The sequence below is a fragment of the Aquarana catesbeiana genome, linkage group LG06 (genome assembly GCF_042186555.1).
Source record: "Aquarana catesbeiana isolate 2022-GZ linkage group LG06, ASM4218655v1, whole genome shotgun sequence".
Lineage (NCBI taxonomy): Eukaryota > Metazoa > Chordata > Amphibia > Anura > Ranidae > Aquarana > Aquarana catesbeiana.
Genome location: NC_133329.1, coordinates 64,380,905 through 64,401,951, shown reverse-complemented (window position 1 = coordinate 64,401,951; position 21,047 = coordinate 64,380,905). Strand labels below are relative to the sequence as shown.

At 43.3% G+C, this 21,047-nt stretch overlaps 1 protein-coding gene across 1 annotated transcript in view; it reads right to left on the bottom strand.

Annotated features, from left to right (window-relative positions):
* LOC141147976 (uncharacterized) overlaps positions 1-21,047 on the bottom strand; it is a 488,999-nt gene that overhangs the window by 356,736 nt on the left and 111,216 nt on the right. The window contains exon 10 of the mRNA XM_073635132.1: positions 15,162-15,512. Within this exon, the coding sequence (XP_073491233.1) occupies positions 15,162-15,512 (351 nt within the window). The remainder of the gene's footprint in view (positions 1-15,161; positions 15,513-21,047) is intronic.

Sequence of the window (21,047 nt, the reverse complement as noted above, 5' to 3'; positions counted from 1 at the left end):
ACTTTTGCGCAAACCAATAAATATACACTTATTGACATTTTTTCTACCAAAGACATGTGGCCGAATACATTTTGGCCTAAATTTATGACTAAAATTGAGTTTATTGGATTTTTTTTAGAACAAAAAGTAGAAAATATCATTTTTTTTCAAAATTTTCGGTCTTTTTCCGTGTATAGCGCAAAAAATAAAAACGGCAGAGGTGATCAAATACCATCAAAAGAAAGCTCTATTTGTGGGAAGAAAAGGACGCAAATTTCGTTTGGGTACAGCATTGCATGACCGCGCAATTAGCAGTTAAAGCAACGCAGTGCCAAATTGTAAAAAGTGCTCCGGTCAGGAAGGGGGTAAAACCTTCCGGGGCTGAAGTGGTTAAAAAAAAACACAATATTTTGTATTTTTTGCTATAATAAATATCCCCAATTTAAAAAAAAAAAAAAAGCTAATTTTTTCCTCAGTTTAGGCTGATATGTATTGTTCTACATATTTTTGGTAATAAAAATCGCAATAAGCTTATATTGATTGGTTTGCGCAAAAGTTATAGCGTCTACAAAATAGGGGAAAAATGTATGGCATTTTTATTATTTTTTTTTACTAGTAATGGTGGCGATCTGTGATTTTATTTCAGGACTGCGACATTATGGCGGACAGATCGAACACTTTTGACACATTTTTGGGACCATTGGCATTTATACAGCGATCATCAGTGCTGTAAAAATGCACTGATTACTGTGTAAATTGCACTGGCAGGGAAGGGGTTAACTCTAGGAGGCGATCAAGGTGTTAACGGTGTTCCCTCAGTGTCAGTTCACACTGAGGCAGCACGTCTTGCAGCGTGACTGCCTCAGGCAACCTGGACACGACAGGAGCGGCGACTTGCAAAACGACTTCTGTATAGAAGTCAATGCAAGTTGCCCCAAAAGTCATACAGGAACCTTTTTTCTAAGTCGGAGAGACGCGGTTCCATTGTACAGAACGGGACGCTACTTGTCAGGCGGCTAAGTCGCCTGACAAGTCGTCCCAGTGTGAACCGGCACCTAGTGTGTTCTAACTGTAGGGGGATGGGAGTGACTGGAGGAAATGACAGGTCGTGGTTTCCAACTAGTAGGAACTCACAATCTGTCTCACCTCTCTTCACAGAACAGAGATTTGTGTGTTTACACAAACAGGTCCCTGATCTGGCTCTCGTGCCCGCGATCGCGCGTGGCTGGCAGTCATAGCAACCACCGGTTACACGCATCGGTACCCCCACGGTGCAGCAGGTGCGTGCGCACCTGCTATTCTGCTTAAAGGGACCGACGTACAGCTACGACAGTTTGCGGCACCGTGCCGACCTGCCACAGTAATGACGGCAAGTGGTTAACGTGTGACTGATTATACATGGACTTGGGCACTAGTTAGCGCCACTGATAATGTATGAAGATTCTATAAAGCCTGTGCACTTGTAAAGCCATCTGGCTGGTTGGCAAATGTACTAATGCTGATAATTATTGTTCCTTTTTGCTTATCATGTGCTCAGACTGTTAAGTGGATGCCCTCTTTGCTTTGCTTCATGATTCATCCTCTATCTTACTAGATGTAGCACCCTGGTGTTTAGGCAAGGTGGCTACCAAATTTAGTTCGCCAGGTAGTAAATGATCTGGCTAATTATTAGAAGATCCACTGATTCCTCCCTAACTCTGGAATTGCTGCACCTCTCTCTTCTGTCACTGGGTGGCACTGTGGCTGGTGACATTAGATTGACAAGGGCATAGCAAGGTCAGTCTAGGAATGGATGGGGTGTCTCAGCCAATCGGCAGGGGTTTTCTTTACCCTTTGGCCTGCTGGGAGAACATATTTATTAGGGTGGAGTCAGGTGATCACGGTTCTGTGCCACCTGGATGGCTGTCTGGGTGGACGTGTGTTGAGTCATCCCAGGTTGCTAGGCCAGAAGCCTGAGGCCTATCCCAGGGACATCTGGCTGCTAGGCTGCCTGAGGCCTATCTAGGAGCAGGAGAAGCAGCAAAGGGTTGGGTCTGCATGATTGGAGTCCAACCGAGTTCCAGAGGTCCAGTGTGATGGGGAACCAGTGGTCAGAGGTAAAGGGGAAGCAGTCGCCACTAAGGGACAATCCACCTTATTACCAGAGACTACTTTGAGGAAGCCTGAAGAAGTACCAGAACAGTCTTCTCACCACCTGGGGACAGTGAAGAAGTGGGAAAGCTTCAGCGAGTGCCAAGCCAGGGACCCAGCAGGTTAGCGAGGGTGACGTTTGAGTAGTATACAGCGTGTTAGCTGTGGAAGAGTTTAGGGGATCCGAAAGTCTAGTGAGAGACTGGGAGCTCAGTGAGTGAAGATCTACAGTGGGATACTGTGAGATGAGAGAGAAGATCCATTCTGTGTTACTAAAGAGTTATGTGTGAAGATCTCTATAAACTGTTCCAAATGCAGTTGCCATAGGAGACAGCGGTCCTGCCAATACAGAGGGTGCATCTGGAGGCCTTGAATTGTATAGCTGTCTGCCTAATGTGTCTCGGAGTCTGCCAATTACCATTGCATCTACTTAAGGGTGTCCTGGCCCTCACCCTCTCTCCCACAGTTCTTGTTAGGAGACAATAAATTTCTTTTGTTCGCATTCAAAAAGTGACTGGCGCCCATCCTTTCATCTTGCATCACACCCACCATGCCTAGTAACCCACTCTACAAAGAAGGATGTCAACTCTCCCTAACTCTGGAGGTCACCATTAGGCCTCTTGAGGTCCAGGATGCCGCTATAGTTATTGCAATATGTTTCCATTTCAAATTCCAGGTGGAGCCTGATTGGGAACAGAAAGACTAGTTCTGCAACAGGTCTGCCTTGCTTTTTATTGACAGTACACAATAGTGGGTAAATCCATAGCTATTTTTACGTCAAATGGCAGCCTTTGAACCCACCCATTATGATTTGCTCTCAATCAAAAGCAAGGCAACCTGATTGAATACTAGTCTCTCAGTCCCCCATCAGGCCCCACCCAACCAGCAGGTGCTCAGGCCTTGGGGGCCAGTTCCAGTTTCTTATTAGGTCTGTCTCCCCTGTGAGCACCTAATTTTCCAAATATGTGCATTCCCATATTTGGGTACTGATATCCCAGGATTCCTAGATCCTTTGTTTACATTCAGCTTTGTGAGATCGCACACAAATATGTAAAATTGAACCTTTTATTACTGTATTGCAGGTAAATGTTTTGGATCAGTTAATTGGCCTGATAGGTGGTATGCACTGATGCAGTATGGCCTAATTGTGTGCAATTTTCCTGAAATGCACCCCAACGTTGGGCTCTGTGATCCTGATGGCCCTGGCGTTGCAGAGGTTCTTCTGGGTGATAGTCTGGAGCTACCGGGAAAAGAGAAACCTTTCATACATAACATTTGCCTGAGACTATTGATGCTGTGAAGAAGTGAGTTTCTGGGTTTCTGATCTCCCTTAACTGCCTGATAAAGAAGATAGTCCTGAAGCAGGTCCTGGCTTAACAACCTGATCCCGGCTTGGATCGCGACCATTCTTCTAATTAACCCCTTTATACTTTGTTGCCCAACTGGACTTGACCTTGGTTCGGATCCTGGACTAAGGCTTGCACAGTGCTCTGCACCATTGGCACCAAGTCTCTGTCTCCATCTCCAGAGGCTTTAAGGACCCGAGGTGCAAGGGAGGCCTCCCTACTACTTCGGTCTCACATCAGATACGAGGCCCTCATGACAGAATAATCCAGCCATGTCTGAGACTGAGGGGAGTGCCACCTTCGAGGCCCTGTGCCAACAAGTGGCCTTTGTGTCTCAGGCCCTGACGTCAATACAAGAGAGGTACTTTCAACTGGAAAGTCGGCTGACTGCAATGGCCAATCCCTCAGTTCTGAGCCCTGCAGAGCCACCTGTTATGGCTATGGAGCAGTCCAGCTCCTGAACCACGGGTTCCTATGCCCGAACGCTTTTCCGGGGTTCCGGGCTTTCAGGAATGCCTGACGGCTATACTTTACCTTACAGCCTAGGACTTTCTCTTCAGAGGATACACAGGTTGGGTTTGTAGTAGCCTTACTTACGGAAGAACCTCATGCATGGGCTCATCAGCTATTGGAAAGGGAGAGTGCTATACTGCACTCACTGTCACTCACTTTCTTCGATGCCATGGCAATCCTCTATGATGACCCACAATGAATCACCATGGCTGAAACAGTGTTGACCTCTCTATATGGAAAACACCCTGTTGAGGACTACGTAATGGAATTCCGCAAGTGGGCTGCAGACACTGCATGGTATGACGCTGCCTTGCGCCATCAGTTTTGCTTGGACCTGTCTGAGCCTCTCAAAGACGAATTAGCAAGTGTGGGGCTCCCTGATACTTTGGAACGTACAATTCAGTTGGCTATCCAGCTTGATCGCAGATTCAGGGAACGTCGCAGGAAAGATCCGGTATGGCCCATCCCACATGGATGCTCCCATGAGTACCCATAGCTCCACACTCAAGAACCCCTCAGACCCACGCATCAACCCCAATTCATGACGCAGAACCGATGCAACTCGGCTTAGTTCGTGCACCCTTACACCCAAAGAGCGACAACGCCATCACCTGAACAATTTATTCCTGTTTTGTGGTGGAGCGGGTCACTTTCTTCAGGGATGTCCCATTAAGTAAATGGATTGAACCCCCATCTGTTTCACCGTATGTGGTTAAATCCTCACATCTCACTCTCTGCCTCTCTTTGCAGATACCGGGAAGGATAATCCAAGTAGCAGCCATTATTGACTCTGGGGCTTGCAGCTGCTCTATTGACATCCACTTCTCCAAAAAGTATGGAATTCCACAATGCAAGAAGCCCCAGCCATTTACCATTTATCTGGCAGATGGCTCCACACCAATCTCGGGTCCCATAACCCATGAGATCTCCCTCATATTGGCCACCACCAAAGCAGACCATCAGGCATATCTTCGGCTGGACGTGATTTCTTCCCCCATTTTTCCAGTTATTTTGGGGTTACTGTGGCTTCGACAGCACCAGCCACAGATTGATTGGTCCACTGAAGTTGTGTCTTTCAGCTCACCCTATTGCTTACACCAGTGTTTCCCACAATGAGCCTGTTTGATGGTTCAATCCCTTTCCACAGATGACAACACTCTTCTCCCCCAGGTTTACAGAGACTTCCTGGATGTCTTTGACAAGAAGGGGGCTGAATCCCTGCAGCCTCACCGGCCATATGATTGGCCCATTGAGATTCTTCCTGGTTCTGCAATACCATTTGGGAGGATCTTCCCACTCTTTGAGCTTGAATTAGAAGTTCTCCGAAAATACATTGATGACAATCTTAGGAAAGGGTTCATCTGGCCCTCTATCTCTCCTTCTGGCGCTGGACTCTTCTTTGTGGAAAACAAGGACCATTCTTTAAGACCATGTATTGACTACAGAGAAATAAACAGCATCACAATCAAGAATCAATACCCGTTGCCTCATTCAGAGGTTCCGCACTGTTAAGGTCTTCTCAAAATTGGACCTACGGGAGGCCTACAATTTATTACGGATAAGAGAGGGCGATGAATGGAAAACGGCCTTTCGTACTAGGTTTGGCCATTTTGAGTATTTGGTCATGCCATTTGGGCTGTGTAACGCCCCAGCAACTTTCCAACATTTATTGAATGACATCTTTCGGTATTTTCTTGACCTCTTTATGATAGTGTACTTAGATGACATCCTTGTTTCTTCACCTTCCCTCGAGGCACATCACATCCACATGCGAAAAGTCCTTTTTCGCCTCCGAGCCCATAAACTCTACGCCAAGCTTGAAAAATCTGAGTTTGAGAAAGATACCATACAATTCCTTGGCCTCATTAATTTGACTTCTGGTATCTCCATGGACCCCCATAAGGTAACTGCAGTTCTTGAATGGCCAGTACTCTCGGACCGTAAGAGCGTCCAGAGGTTCGTGGGATTTGCCAATTTTTATAGAAGATTCATCAAAAGCTTCTCATCAATAATTTCACCTATCATACAACTCACCAAGCAAAACAGACGTTTTCTGTGGTCCCCTTCGGCACAAACGGCTTTCGACAATCTATTGGAAGGAGCCTCGCACCCTATACTTGTCTACACTGCTCATAGGAATTTGGAATACCTCCATACAGCTAAACGTCTCAGACCTAGACAAGCCAGATGGGCTCTCTTATTCACCCGATTTCAAATGCATATCATGTACCGTCCGGGATCCAAGAGTTGTAAACCTGATGCTCTATCCCGCATGTATCCCACATCAAATAACTCGCCAACAACAGATGCGATACTCCCTGCCTATAATTTCTTCCTACTTACGGATGACTCCTTGTCCAGGATTAAACTGGCCTCCTCTCTAGACCAATTGCCCTCAGGAGAACATCTGCAAGAAAAGGATGGACTTTTCTTCCATGACCATGCTGTGTTTGTGCCCTTTCAACTGAGAGTTCCTGTGCTCAAACTTTGCCATGACAACAAGTTAGCAGGGCATTTCGGGGTGACCAAAACCACCGATCTGCTTTTGCAAACCTTTTGGTGGCCTACCCTCAAGGCAGACTGCCACACTTACATTGATTCCTGCTTAGTATGCAAACACAGCAAAACAGAAAATAATAAATCATGGGGTCTCCTACGCCCCCTGCCTGTTCCCTCCAGACCCTGGGAACAGATCAGCATGGATTACATAGTGGAGCTACCACCCTCTGATGGGTTTACATCTATATTTGTTGTTGTAGACTGCTTTACAAAAATGGCTCATTTTATTCCTATGATTGGCACTCCTTCCGCCCCAGAAACAGCTCAAGCTTTTATCAAGGAGATCATATGCCTCCATGGGGTCCCCAGCAATATTGTATCAGATCGTGGGGTCCAATTCACCTCTAAATTCTGGAAGGAGCTCTGCCTTGCTCTAGACATTGAGAACCACTACTCTTCGGCCCACCACCCTCAGGCCAATGGACAAATGGAACGCGCGAACCAAACTCTTGAACGCTACCTTCGTTGCTTCTCCACCTTTGTCTAAGACAATTGGACGTCCCTACTTCCTTGCGCAGAATTTGCATACAACAACGCAATACATTCTACCACTAAGCAATCACCGTTCTTGGCCAACCTGGAGTACCACCCTTCTTTTTCCCCTGTCCTACCTGCTTCTGCTTCAGTCTCGGCTGTCTGAAACAGAGTGGAGTTTCTACACATCAACTTAGAGCTTCTAAAGGACACCATGGCCAAGGCACAGCTGGATTACAATACCATCTATGATCGAAAGTTTGGCTGTCTACCAGGCATTTAAAGTTGGCATGTCCCTCCAAGAAATTGGGCTCTAAGTTCATTGGGCCCTTCCCTGTCCTGTCCCGATTCAACCCTGTTGTCTACAAACTCAAACTGCCCTCAACTTACAGGAACCACCCTGTCTTCCTTGCCTCCCTCCTGAAGCCCGTCCTCCGCCTCCCCTCTATCATTAAAGGGATTGAGGAGTACAAGGTTGAGGTCATCCTGGACTGCCGTAGAAGGGGCTGCAGACACCAATTTCTGGTACAGTGGAGGGGTTACGGCGCTGAAGAGAATTCCTGGGAACCCAAGTCGCATATCCATGCTCTAGATCTTCTCCGGCAGTTCTTTCAGCAAGCTTTATCCCGGACGGGTGTCCAGAGGCTGCCCCTTCGGGGGGGGGAGCTCTGTAAGAGTCCACGGCTTACTACGCATGCACACCCATGGCGCGTTGCCACAGGAGGAAATCAATGCCAACTGAGCATGCGCCAAAGACGCCTCAGGGCGCCAACCCGCAACTGCGCAGAAGACTTGATGGAAAAGGGCAGGAAAATGCCCAGGATGCGCACAGGAAGTGACCTCAACCTGATGGAAAAAAGGTGGGAAAATACCCAGGAGGCGCACAGGAAGTGATATCAACCTGATAGAAAAAGGCGGGAAAATGCCCAGGAGGCTCACAGGAAATTACCTCAAACTTCCCTATATAAGCCCAGCCCAGACACTGCCAAATTGCTGGATTATCTTCAGTCCCCCTTGTTCCTGTGCTAGTGTGTTATCTCTCTGAACCTGTTGTGACCTGGAAACCTGTTTAACTACTCTTGATTGCTGCTTGCCTTTTGACCTCGGATTTATACCTTAACCATTCTACTTCTTTGCCCCTTTTGTACTCAGCTGCCAGATTGGAACCGACCCCGGCTTGGATCTCGACCATTCTTCTGATTAACCCTTTTATGCTTCGTTGCCCAACTGGACTTGATCTTGGCTTGGATCCCGGACTAAGGCTTGCACGGTGCTCCGCACCCTTGGCACCCCTGCCACTCGGTGTCCCCACCAAGTCTCTGTCTCCATCTCCAATGGCTTTAAGGACCCAAGGTGCAAGGGAGTCCTCCCCACTACTTCGGTCTCACATCAGATACGTGGCCCTCGTGACAACAGATCTGTGTCAAAAATCACCATGTTCAAAACATTGCAAACATGATCCTCCTTCACCCGACGCATTTCAGAGTGTGAGTATCTCCTTCTTCAGGGAAGCTTGAGGAGAGAGATCATATATCTATAATATAATTGAGAGAGAATAAATATACAGTGACACTAATAGAGTATTTACTAAAGTATAGAAAATATACAAACTGTAATATCGAACAAACTCACGTATGTTATGGTGGTATCACATATGGACATTACATTAGACTATATTAAAATCAAAGAAAACATAAAAAGGATTATGTCTCAGAATATCCTGTTCAATATCCTGTTCAGATGTGTCGGCAATCAGCTGACATATATATGAGCAGGTCAGCTGTGTAGCCATGTACGGATTGCGCAATATTGTTACAATAAAAGTTCACAGGCAAAACAGCACAGTGATACACTCACGTGTGCCTGACTTGTTTTAGGCATGCAGATAGGCAGATCTCAGCTGGCTTGTAAGGACAAGGCTTGCTACGCAAGCTGCTAAAACAAGTCAGGCACACGTGAGTGTATCACTGTGCTGTTTTGCCTGTGAACTTTTATTGTAACAATATTGCGCAATGTTTTCTCTCTTTGTTTATTTTACATAAAACCACTTGATACTAGAAAATTACCATTCATTGTGGCTGTGGAAGAAATAGCTCAGAGGGTGAACAAATAAGTACTGCAGGAATCCAGATTCCCCAGATTACTGAGGATTGAACTGTCGCCTGCTACTTATCCTATCTCATGAATTTAATCATCTATATTTAATCAGATTCTATTGGCACTATTTATCTATTTATACTCATCAATTGTATATATATTGCACCTTTATAAGCATATCATTTATTTATTTTTTATTACGGAGGATTCAACACTTATCACAGGGAATATATCTAATTTATTTATTTATTGGCACTAATTTGGATTGATTACTATTTGCAAACGCATTTTTAGTATATCTATACACAATTGTTGCTTAGTTTACTTTGGAGATATCGCACCGCTTCCAGGGGATTTGTATAACTGGAGGAACACAGTTTTTAAATATTTGCGATTTTTTCATATATTTGCAATTTTATATATATGCGATTTTTTTTTTTTAGCGATCTGGTAGCAATTTTTTTCACATTGGTTTTTTAGCACAAAAAATTATTTTCTCACATTGATTGAACTTTGTATCAGAGCGCATCAATCTATGTTATATGTTTAAATTTTTAGGGGATTCTGACCACTATATAATTTATAGCAGCTTGATATCATTGTCAATCTAACAATTTTTATTTAATTAATTGCACGTGCATTCACATACATTTGATTTACACTTATTTGATTGTATATGTCACGCTAGAACATTATTGCGCTTGGTGTTTTTGTTTATTTACTTCATTTTCAAACCAATTATAGTATGCAGCTTTAAGACTAGATTGCCGAGACATCTCAGCAGGATATTCTGAGACACAACCCTTTTTATGTTTTCTTTGATTTTAATATAGTCTAATGTAATGTCCATATGTGATACCACCATAACATACGTGAGTTTGTTAGATATTACAGTTTGATATTTGCTATACATTAGTAAATACTCTATTAGTGTCACTGTATATTTATTCTCTCTCAATTATATTATAGATATATGATCTCTCTCCTCAAGCATCCCTGAAGAAGGAGATACTCACACACTGAAACGTGTCGGGTGAAGGAGGATCATGTTTGTAATGTTTTGAACATGGTGATATTTGACACAGATCTGTACTCATTCCATTTTCCATGTTGTCAATTGTTTTTATATATTATGTTTAATAAATACTACTTTTTCTAAATATTTACTCTTATATACTTGAACTCATTACAAGTGCCTTTAAAGTCCACCCTAGGGGTATTTAGTTTGGTAAGTTAGAAAAAAATGCTATTTGGATAAAGTATTATTTATTTCCTATTGCATAAAATAGCTCAGATAACAGTAAAATACACCAAACATTTTGAATAAAAACTGGAAAGGACACAGAAACATGGTATATTTCTGTGTTTATATATTATTATGACTTTTTAATGTTTATGAATGCATTTTGTACAAATTCATTCATAGTGCTTTGAAACCAAGTGAGCAGAAAAGTTGACCTGCTCAGATTGCTGTTATCGAGACCGATTTTCTACAAAACCATTGATAATGTGTGAAACCATAAACTTTACATAAACCTCAAGTGTGTCTAAGCTCAAAAGCAAAAATGTAATATATTGCAGCTTATCAATTCTAGATGTGGTGGCTGCATTCATTTTCTTTTTGGTGCTTTTTTTCCCTTTTATTTTCACCTGGTCAAATATATTTAAAAGTTTAAGTTCGTCCAGCAAACGTGGCAGTTAGAGGGCTTGATTTCCCCATCATCAAAGTCAGTGTTGATGGGGGAATCCCTCCCTCAGAGCCATTGTGTTCTCCTGGCACTGGGGTGTGGGGATCCGTCCCTGCTGAGAGAACACACAGTGACTATTGCCAGCAGCTATAGCCACTGGCAACAATCACATGAAAAATCCGACAGGCTGATTATAACCAAGTTGATTAATTAATCAACTTGGGTACAATCAACCTGTCCATACATGATTTGAATCTTGGCCGGTCCCTTCTGAACCAGCCAAGATTATAACCGTCTTTGTACGACTTAAGACAGGAGGTATGTTAATTGCCAGATCACCAGGTGGAAATACAAGAAAGCAAAAAAAAAAACTAAAACCAGAAAATGAATGCAGCCACCACCTCTAAGGACTGGTAAGCTGCAATAAATGACATTTTCATTTTTGGGTATAGATACACTTTAGATACCTAAATATGAAAACCTAGTAGCACATGAAAAAGTGCTCCACAAAAAGTGGTTAACCGGTTCCCGACCGGCGCACGCCGATGTACGTCGGCAGAATGGCACGGCTGGGCAAATGGGCGTACCTGTACGTCCATTTGAATTGCCGGGAGCTCTGTGAGTCGGGTCACGGGTCCCGCGGACTCGATTGCCGCGGGGATACCCGCAATCGCCTCGCGGAGAGGACGAACGGGGAGATGCTGATGTAAACAGCATCTCCCCGTTCTGCCTAGTGACAGTGTCCCTGTCATCGGAGCAGAGATCAGTGACGTCACACACACAGCCCATTCCCCTACAGTTAGTAATCACTCCCTAGGACACACTTAACCCCTCCCCGCCCCCTAGTGGTTAACCCCTTCACTGCCAGTGTCATTTACACAGGAATCAGTGCATTTTTAATCGCACTGATCGCTGTATAAATGACAATGGTCCCAAAAATGTGTCAAAAATGTCCGACATGTCCGCCATAACGACGCAGTCACAATAAAAAAATCGCTGATCGCTGTCATTACTAGTAAAAAAAAAAATTATTAATAAAAATGCCATAAAACTATCCCCTATATAGTAAACGCTATAATGTTTGCGCAAACCAATTAATAAACGCTTATTGCGTTTTTTTTTTTACCAAAAATATGTAGAAGAATACGATCGGCCTAAACTGAAGAAAAAAAATGGGGTTTTTTTATATATTTTTGGGGGATATTTATTGTAGCAAAATGTAAAAAATAATGTGCTTTTTTTCAAAATTGCCCCTATTATTTTGTTTATAGCGCAAAAAATAAAAATAGCGGAGGCGATCAAATACCACCAAAAGAAAGCTCTATTTGTGGGAAAAAAAGGACGTCAATTTTGTTTGGGAGCCACATCGCACGACCGCACAATTGTCAGTTAAAGCGAAACAGTGCCGAATCGCAAAAAATGTTTTTTTAAGTCAGCAGCTACAAATACTGCAGCTGCTGACTTTTAAAATATGGACACTTACCTGTCCAGGGCACCCGCGATGTCCTCACCCGAAGCTGGACTGTCCCTCGGCTCTCAGGTGGAGGCGCCACCATCTTCTGTAAGGGAATCAGGACGTAAAGGCTTGCGGCTTCACAGCCTGGTTCCCTACTGCGCGAGTCACGCTGCGCAATCTTACTGGTCCCTGCTGTTTTTTTTAGACGTGTGTGTCTCCCAGAAGACAGCAAGGGGGACGGAGGAGGGGCCGGACATGGCGTAGATTACTGCGAAGCCTGCGGCGATCTATGCCCAGAAGTGGGATCAAATATCTGTATTAGACAGGTATCTGCTCCCCCCTGAAAGGTGTCAAATGTGACACCGATCAGCAGAAGTTTGTGGAATCAGAGCAAGAAGCACAAGTTTGGGGAAGTTTTCAACTTGCTCCTGATAAACTTCTTTGTAGACAGTCATAATCGAATTCCAAAAGTGCTTGATGGGCATGCATTCCCACCAAATATAGAGGGTAGTACTGGGAGCAGAATGAAACCTCCAACAAATATTGCAATGGGAAGGATAGATAGACCAGAGTTTGGAAGGTGTCAAGTACCAACATGACAATATTTTAAAAAATGTTAGAAATATTTTAAAATTCCTTTCTTGCAAAGGACAGCTTAGGACAGAAAGGAGAGCTTATGAGAAAATAGAAACATTTTATACCATTCTTTTTCAGTAACAGAATATCCTAGTTCATCTGCCCATTTAGCAGTAGAGGTAAAGAGGTCAGATGACAGTTTAGATATGGCCATTGAATACAATACAGACATGGTATGTTGAGGAGGTTAATTTGCAGTACAGAGATGTTCAAAGGCTGTCATACATCTATGAATATCCAGAGCTGTGGGACAGGGATCTGTAAAAACTCTGTAATTGTATATAAATCAGCCAAAGGCCTGGATCCTGGGTGCAGAGATTGTGTTTGTGAAAAAGAAAGCAGATAATCTTTTGATAGAACCTGCCTTAATTGTGGCCAGAAAGATCTATCCCAGTCTAGAAATTAAATAGAATGTAGGCCAGTAGGAAAAGTAAGATTATTTAATAATGAAGTAACAGGACATGGAATGGTATAGAAGGCAAAAAAAAAAAAAACAATAATTACAATGCCAACATCAGATATGGCAATAGCCATAGAGTTTGAGAACCTAAATTAGTTGGTGAAATTCATAGGCAGTTTAAGGTATAAAGGAGAGGTGTTAAACTCATTGTTTGTTATGTTCCTGGTGAAACCAGTCAATCGTACGATAAAGAATTGCTGCTTTATGGTATATCTAAGTAAGGTAGTCAAGTTCCTCCTCATTCCTTCTTTCTTTTTAAGGTATTATGATTAAGCCTAGATTTAGGTGACTTCCATATAAAGGTGGCTATAAACCCTCAGAGCTTGAGATAAATGATTTGAGTATTTTATTAGGAATGGCTGGAAATAAATATAAAAATTTGGAAGGATATCCATTTTAAATCGCACTGATACATCCAAGCCATGATAATGTTAGAGGGCCCCCGAACCTGATACTCAGACTTTGTTCTCCACAGGAGGGGCATATAAATTAAAGTATAGACTGAGTTAAGAACAATGGGGAGTTTAATTCCTAAGTACTTTATTGCAACAGATTAATTGACAAATAAATGGAAAGATGTTCATTAGATGTAAAGATTCATTGTGGGGCCATAAAACATTAAGAAACTCAGATTTGATTAGGTTGATCTTAATGTGACTGAATTGACTGAAAATATTGAATTACGGTAATTTACAATAGATGGATATTTACCCTGGGGCAGGTATTATACAGAAGTACATCATCTTCATATAGAACCAGTTTGTATTCCCTTCCTCCTATGTCCACATTTGAATAACTTATAATTTGACCTGTAGTAGTCCATTAAAAGTAGTATTTGTTTTTGGTGTATAATCTATTTTCTTACCTTTTTTTAACACCTTGTTATGCTATTAGTAGGTGTTATTTCAGTAATACCATAAGTAATTTCCTAGTTTTGCTTATTGGAATGGCTAGCACCAGTTATAAGGGCTATGCTTAGATTTTCAAAAAGTTTTAACTATACACATAATACTGGGTCAGCAACAGGGGAGTTTTATGATGAAGAATGAACAAAGGAGCGAATGGTACTGATCGCAGCCATGTTTAACCAGCCCCCCCACCCTGAACATGGCACCGATCTTCCACCCCAGCAGCAGCTGGCGGGAGGGGGAGGAGGGGAAACCGGCCAACAGTGCTTCAGGAAGGGGGACCAGGGAATCCCTGAGGGTCAGTGCAGTCCGGGGGGGAATGAGATCGGAGCAGCTGGCAGGGGGAATCAATTTTAAGAGTTAATTCCACCTGTGGCTCCCCTGCAGCACCCAAAGCTGGCTGGGATGAGAGAGGAGAAGCTTCCAGCAGCAAGGAATCCTGCAGGGTTGGGGATGGGGGCTGGTATGTAGTGTATCACAGAGCACAGTGGGACCCCCTTCCCTCAGTGCCCGTGTGCCCCACACACATTTGCACAATTGATGATACCCCACTAGTCAGCTATTTTCCTACCAGACAATGCCAAATCTTAAGTACTAACTTATTTCACCTGGGTCCTTCCTATTATTAGGGCCCATATCCTAAGTCTGCTTTCTCATGTGCTGTTGATCTACGGAAACTTAGATTAGAGGTACAATGTTTCATAATATGCTATCAGGGTCCTCCTCAAAAGTTCACAAAACTGTCCACAGGTCCTCCCAAGCAAGGCCCAATTTGTGGGAAACGCTGGAGCCAGTGCTAGTTTAAAGCAGTGGACTTGTAGTATGGAGACCCAAAACCTATGTTCTGCTTCATGACAATCTATTTGGGAACCTCTAGTTTGCTTTGCTATACAGGAGAAGGTAATGGATGGTCACCTTTTATAGTGAGAGGTCCTGTGCTCTTCTCTGCCGGCACTTCCAAAGTGGGATGTTCCACCCTGCAGATAAACTCTGCCCCCTCTTCTGTACTGATAGATGGTTTGAACTTCAAACACAACTTGTAAGTGAATGTTTTATCCTTCTGCTTCTCTGGTCGGAGCTCTGAGATATTATATGTCTGGCTGTGGACCACAGGGAATAAGTCCTGGCCACCCTTCTCCTTCTTCAGCCATTTCACAGTCAAGACATCAGGAAATACATTGGACACTTCACACTTCAGTACAGCTGCTTTGCCAATGAGAAGATTAGGGACTGTGATATCCTGTACATTCGCCTTCCAGGGAAAATCTGCATGTAAGAGATATACAGTAGAAGATGATCATATCAGTAACAGCGATCGAAATAAAGCAATAGTTAAAAGATTAGTGCTCTTTCAATTGAAAAATTGTTAATTTCCTTATCTTGTCAAGTTGTCACATATAGGAACCCAAACCTAAACTTGGAGTTCTGTGTGACACCGTCTAGTATGGGTGGTATTTCACTGGCCAGCATCTTTAAGTAAAGATGGCTATATAAATACCTAAAAGGCATAAGCAGTGTTCAAATCCAAATTTTCAACGATGTCTCTGCTTTCTTTCTCAATAAGTACACCTTGAGTAAAACAGAAGATACACTGTCAAAATGTGACAGATGCCTGGGAAGATTTATGTTGTGAGCAAATGTAGAAATTAACTGGGTTGATTCTACCACTGTAACCTGCCAAAGATAATAGGTGCAGTTCTCTATGTTTATCTCTCCACTGACTATTTAGAATTATATTTTACACCACCACCCCCCCCCCTTAAAATAATCACATATTTTTTTGCTTTGCGACCTGAAATGAAGACAGACACAGATTTTGTGTTATCCAGCTTTATTTACTCAGTGCAACTTATATCATCCAATTGAAACATATAACACCATGTCAGATAAAAAAAAAAAAAAATCAAAAGCAAAATCATTGAGTTGGGAAAAGGATCACCCCCCTCCTAAAAATGAATTAGGTATAGCTAATCACCTTCTCAATGGCACACAAAGCCAATTGAATTTCAACTGTGATCAACTGTGGTCATTTTGATTAGCTCAGCATGAAAAGAGCTAAAGAGCTTTCTTGGAGCATTTCAGTCCCTGTTAGTGCAACTGAAGCAAACAATCAACTATGGGTGGCAAGGTACTGTCACCGGGATCTCCGGGATAACATTTTGGACAGGCACGAGTCAGGAGATGGATACAAAATAATTTAAAAAGGTTTATCAATGCCTAGAAGCACAGTGAAGTCTATTATTAAGAAGTGGAAGGTATTTGGTACAACACAGACCTTCCCTGGATCAGGACGTCACTCTAAACTGGATGAAAGAGCCAGGAGGAAACTGGTCAGAGAGGTCACCAAGAGGCCTACAGCAACTATGAAGCAGTTGCAGGAATTTATGACAAAGAGTGGTCATTGTGTCCATGTGACAACAATATCACAAATTCTCCACAAATGTGGCTTGTATGGGAGGGTTGCAATAAAAAAGCCACTCCTCAAGAAGGGTCACATGCAGTCACCACTGAGCTTTGCCAAAATGCACCTTGAAGATTCTGAGGCCACATGGAAAATAGTGATATGGTCAGATGAGACTAAATTTGAATGATTTGGTCTCAACACCAAGCGATGTCTGGGGGAGATCCAATACAGCTCACCCTCCAAATAACATCATTCCTACAGTTAGGCATGGTGGAGGTGGTAATATCCTGTTATGGGGTTGTTTCTCTGCAGCAGGGAGTGGAGCACTTGTCAGGATAGAAGAAAAATAGATGGGGCAAAATACTGTTAAATTCTTGAGGTAAATCTGCTGCCCTTTTCCATAAAGTTGTCAATGGGAAGGTTTACCTTCCACCATGACAATGACCCAAAAATGACCACACAGTGGTTGAAGGAGAAAAAGGTGAATGTCCTTGCATGGCCTAGTCAGAGCCCAGACTTAAACCCCATTCAAAATCTGTGGAATGACTTGAAGATTGCAGTCCACAAACGGTCACTATAAAATGTAACTGAACTTGTGCAGTTCTGCAAAGAAAAGTGGGCAAATATTGAAAAGTCTAGATGTGCAAAGATAGTAGAGACAAATTCAAACAGACTAAAAGCTGGAATTAAAGCAAAAGGTGGTTCAACAAAATACTGACACAAGGTGGTAATCCTTTTTCCAACTCAGCAATTCTGTTTTTGAATTTTTTTTATTTTTTCTGACATGTTGGTGGTATATCTTTCACTTGGATGTTATAAGTTGCACTGAGTAAATACAGCTAAATAAAACAAAAAAAAAATGTGTCTGTCTATATTTCAGGCTGCAAAGCAACAAAATGAGATTATTTTAAAGGGGAGCGATTTATATATATTTACACAATGGTATATATTGGTTTACAATCACCAGCAAGAAGTTTGGCTACCATGGATTCATTATACAAATGTTTACACATAACTGATGAAGTTTTGGTTTGCTTTTAAACGAAGGAATTAAAGTGGAGTTCCACCCAAAAGTGGAACTTCCACTCATCAGATTCCTCCCCCCCTCCGGTGACACAGTTGGCACCTTTCAGGGGGGAGGGGGGTACAGATACCTGTATATTACAGGTATCTGTACCCACTTCCGGCATAGATAGCCGCAGAATCTGCGGTTATTTACGTCACTTCCTGCTCCCTCCCCGCTGCCTGCTGGGAAACACACGGATCCCACAGACAGCAGGGACCATCCGTATTGCGCTGCGCGACTCGTGCATGCACAGTAGGGAACCGGGAAGTGAAGCCGCACGACTTCACTTCCTGATTCCCTTACCGAAGATGGAGGTGGCAGCACCCGAGGACTGAAACGGTTCGGCCTCGGGTGCCGACATCGCCGGCGCCCTGGACAGGTAAGTGTCCATGTTTTAAAAGTCAGCAGCTGCAGTATTTGTAGCTGCTGACTTTTAAAAAAAAAATTTTCGGCGGCGCTCCGCTTTAAGCTCTAGGCCTGACATTTATTCAATTACTGGTATATACAGTATCCATTGTTACGTATGTACTGTACATATTTGGGGTTTTAGAGCTGTAGTATACGTACAGAACTAGTTTTAATATTTATTTAGGGAGATTGTATGTCAACTAGCTGCGGAGGTCATAATTACGGTATTTGATTACTGTGCATGTTCCACAATATAAAATGGGCAACCTTCCTCCCTTTACCTCTATGGGGAAATTGGTGTGCCTTATATTTTAATTGGCATATTGTCAGCTCCAAAGACAATAAAATTCTGGCTAGTATTGACTGCAGCATATAATTGTCTAATGGCACTTTTTCAGATGTATGGAGAGTGCAAAGAAAGGGCACCGGCGCTTTGCAAGTTATTCATGGTGTAGCGATATGAACTGTAATGCCCCGTACACACGGTCGGACTTTGTTCGGACATTCTGACAACAAAATCCTAGGATTTTTTCCGACGGATGTTGGCTCAAACTTGTCTTGCATACACACGGTCACACAAAGTTGTCGGAAAATCCGATCATTCTGAACGTGGTGACGTAATACTTGTACGTCGGGACTATAAACGGGGCAGTGGCCAATAGCTTTCATCTCTTTATTTATTCTGAGCATGCGTGGCACTTTGTCCGTCGGATTGGTGTACACACGATCGGAATTTCTGACAACGGATTTTGTTGTGGGAAAATTTTATATCCTGCTCTCAAACTTTGTGTGTCGGAAAATCCGATGGAAAATGTGTGATGGAGCCTACACACGGTCGGAATTTCCGTCAACAAGGTCCTATCACACATTTTCCGTCGGAAAATCCGACCGTGTGTACGGGGCATAAGAAGAAAGCAACATAACTTTCAGTGTTTCCAGACATCGCTTGTCCCATTAGTCATCTGTGTAATCAGTGACCTCATATTTGTGTGTCCAACAAAAGTGAATTATGGGACGTATAGCTCTCCTTCAGACTACTGCTTTGCACCCATGTACCCTAAGACTACACATCCCAGGGATCTTTGCGGTGACATGGAGATTGCTGGGAGTGACCATAAAAGGAGCGAGAAGCCAGCGCAGAGCTCTCTTCCTCCTGGGCCTGATGTGGGACAGACCTCTCTGTGCAGCAGAGAGAGAGTTTGCGGCCTACCATGCGGAGCCTGACTTACAACCCGAGACCTAAGAGGCTCTACTTCATCACTCGCTGTCAGACATCTTGTCATTAACACCACTTGGATTGCCTGCCTGTCTATGTGGGTGCATAAGGCAATCCCTACTTCGGAAGATCGAGACAGCGAATCCGCTGCCCTAGTGCGCTACACATGTTCCTGTCCAGAAGACATTGTATCGATTTGGTCGTTGGTGAGAGGGCAAGTTGCTTGATTCTTTATCTGTCCATTGCCACTATTACAGAACACTGTGCACAGACATCTTGACCCCAAGAACACTTTACTGCATTGCACAAACGCTGTGGTCAGACATCTTAGATCTTCACCCCAAGGAGTCTATTGTTTTGTTCACAACCAAACGGATTACAGTTAACGAGCTCCACCTAGCTAGCGAAGAACATCAGATCTGCAACGTGGAACTATCTGTCAGTACTTATAGGAAAGCATACATACATATCCCTCTGTAGAACTTGCTCTTTATTGAGATAGCATAGGCTGGCTAGTTTATACACAGTTACCTGAGACATCCACCAGGGGGGAGAACGTTGATCCGAATATAGTGTACATACATGTGAATAACATTGTTTGCCGCTGAATCATTGTTTGTGTCTTTAGGAGGAATTTGTTTGCTGAGTTGGCGTTAGCTGTCAGGGCTGGACTCAGCCCTTCCTTCTCTGAGCTGGCCGCTCAGCTGTCGGCTAATTGCCAGCTCCTATCTCTCCACAGTTACTCAGCTGTTGATGATATCCTGCTCGTCAGTCCTGCCTACTATAAGCCGTCCAGTCCAGAGGTTCTCTGCCTTCGTCTTTGGTCAACATCACAGAAACTATCTCCTGCGATCCTGTTCAAGATTGCTTTGCTGACATCCCTCCTGGCTCCAGATCCTGCTTGCTGTTACACTACATTGATCCCTAACTTCTGGCTTGGCTGACAATCCGTTCCGGTTACTGAACTTTGGCTATGTTTTGACTACGTTTGTTCTTTTTACTTTAATTATTAAACAATGGTGAATTAACTGTACTTCTGTCTCGGCCTGATTTCATAGTTTCTGACATAGCAGATTTATTACCTCTTCTGTAAATTAATCATTCCTTTCTTTTGGTTCGAGTAAAACATTTCAGAACCTAACATTACTGGGTTTGATTCTTGCTACGAAGTGTTATTTATTAAGATGTCTGAATCCAGAGTATCAGGTGGGATGGAAAGTTCACTTGGTTATGGCCGTGCAGGTGAGCAGGTAATTCTCAGCAGTCCTCAAGAGGGCTGTGCTACAATGGTCAACTGAGGATCTCTGTATTAACCCACATCATTTTAAGCAGACTTTTTTTGCACAGTAATAGTAAGCCCATGGCTGCACTCCACATGAATCAAACACAACACCAGGTAAACACACAGGCTTCAGCTACAGTCCCCGCATCATAGCCATGCCCCTCTGATGCATTTCACACTGATTAGGCTTAGTCTCAACAAGAGTTCTGTGGAAACCTAGGTTTCCTTCAGAGGTTGCTGGGGGTTCCTCAAGTGGTGGGTTGACTGACCTCCCATCTGATGGTGCCTTCATAATTCCAGGTCAAAAGCCACTTGGCAGAACCAGTGGCACTACATCAATAATCTTTTTAACTGTCCTTGAGGTCAGAATTCTGACCACCACTATATTGAATGGTGGAGGCATTCTTCACACTAACCACCAAAGT